This window comes from Loa loa (assembly GCF_000183805.2).
Source record: "Loa loa unplaced genomic scaffold supercont3.445, whole genome shotgun sequence".
Classification (NCBI taxonomy): Eukaryota; Metazoa; Nematoda; class Chromadorea; order Rhabditida; family Onchocercidae; genus Loa; species Loa loa.
Genome location: NW_018108625.1, coordinates 14,321 through 16,006, shown reverse-complemented (window position 1 = coordinate 16,006; position 1,686 = coordinate 14,321). Strand labels below are relative to the sequence as shown.

Below are 1,686 nucleotides of genomic sequence, written 5' to 3'. Positions count from 1 at the left end.
AAAAAAACGAATTTCAAAATGATTATTCTAGTACAATCAATGATAGATTGTTTGGATTAAAAAAAAAAAAAAAAAACTGAAAAATAATGACCGAAAAGAAAATGATGAGAAAAACCACTCCCTTATTTGGAGTAAGGAAAGATTTTGCAATACCGATTGTAAAATAATTAATTACAGTACGAGAAATGAACTTTGCTTTTGTATTACTCAAAAAGAAAGTCTTTTTTTCGTGAGAAATGAAAATTTTTGCAATTTTTACCTTGCAATATAGCCATCATTAACAGTTTGAAGTGCTGGTATAACTGTTCGCAAATCATCAATCATTCGCAATTCATCATTTGTAAGCTCACGTAATGTTGAATGCATCGCAAAGAGTAGAAAAATTCTTTCAAATAAAAATTTTTAAATCTGAAAAGGAAAGGAAATTTTAAAAAAGAAGAAAAAGAGAAGAAAAAAATGAAACATCACTTAATGTCTTGAAAAGAAAAAAATTGAATAAAGGAAAATTTTTCTTCTTCCTTTTTATTAAATCATTCCAAAATATGTTGTAAAAAAGGTATTTTTAAAATGCTTTTACACTTATTAAAAGTTCAAGAAAGAAGTTTTAAAAATGAATGAAAAGACAAATTACTGAAAATATATCAAATTGCAAATATAATAATAATAATAACAATAATTAATAATTAACGATTAATAGTCAGTGATTATTAATTAATAATAATGAAATTTTTATTGAAATCTGATATTGATAAAAAAAAAAGAAAGAAAATGGGGGAGAGAGAAAAAAAAAGAAGCAAAACAGATCGTTACATCACTATCCTTCACAATACGAATAACCAACCAACTGCGCCTTTTCATCAAGGTATCCAAATACTTCGCTCTTCACTCTCATCTACCTATCTATTAGCAAATCAATCAAATCAACTAATCAATATCAACTGCGCCTTTTCATAAATCTCTTTTCATCAAACACTTCACTTTTCACTCTCATCCACCTGTCACCAAAATAAAACCAAACCCAAACATGACAACTAAAATCTTTAGCAATACCAAATCAACCAACCATCATTTTTACACTATCAAAAATCTCCCTCCCTTCTTTACATCCTTTTTCCCTTCTTGTCCTCTTTCTACTCTTTTCCACCCCATGAAATATTTGAATGATAGATGGTAAAAGTAACGATGACAACAAACAACATCAACCGATCGCCATTGAACTGCAACATAACGAAGATGCATGCCCGAGCGCAGCTGTTTAAACTGCTCCGTCGCCAACTTCAATAGCGCCAACCTGTCCCTCTCCATTTCAAATATTTTGTAAAATTTCTCATATCTGCTACTTCTGTGTTTGTATGTTCGTATGTATGTCATGTATTTGTATATAATTATGGTATCCCTATCCAGATATCTATGTTTGTCAAACGATGATTCGATGAATATTGGTACCTTCACTTCACTCACTCATTTTATTCCTTTACATAAGATAACCATCTTTTTAATCTAAATCATCATTTCGTCAATTTGATATCATATCATTCGTAGTAATTATATGCAAAAAGATTGCAATTCATTTAGCTTAATCGGATTAAGCTTAACTATATGTCATACACATACACACATACATATACAGTACACACACACACACACACACACACACACACACACACACACACACACACACACACA

The 1,686-nt window shown here is 29.8% G+C and overlaps 1 protein-coding gene across 1 annotated transcript; it reads left to right on the top strand.

Annotated features, from left to right (window-relative positions):
- Positions 1 to 768: 768 nt before the first annotated feature.
- On the top strand, positions 769 to 954 carry LOAG_15320 (hypothetical protein; the record flags this gene model as incomplete). Its single annotated transcript, XM_003150811.1, has 1 exon — positions 769 to 954. One exon carries the CDS (start codon positions 769 to 771, stop codon positions 952 to 954), a length of 186 nt encoding a protein of 61 aa, XP_003150859.1.
- Between the last annotated feature and the right edge of the window lie 732 nt (positions 955 to 1,686).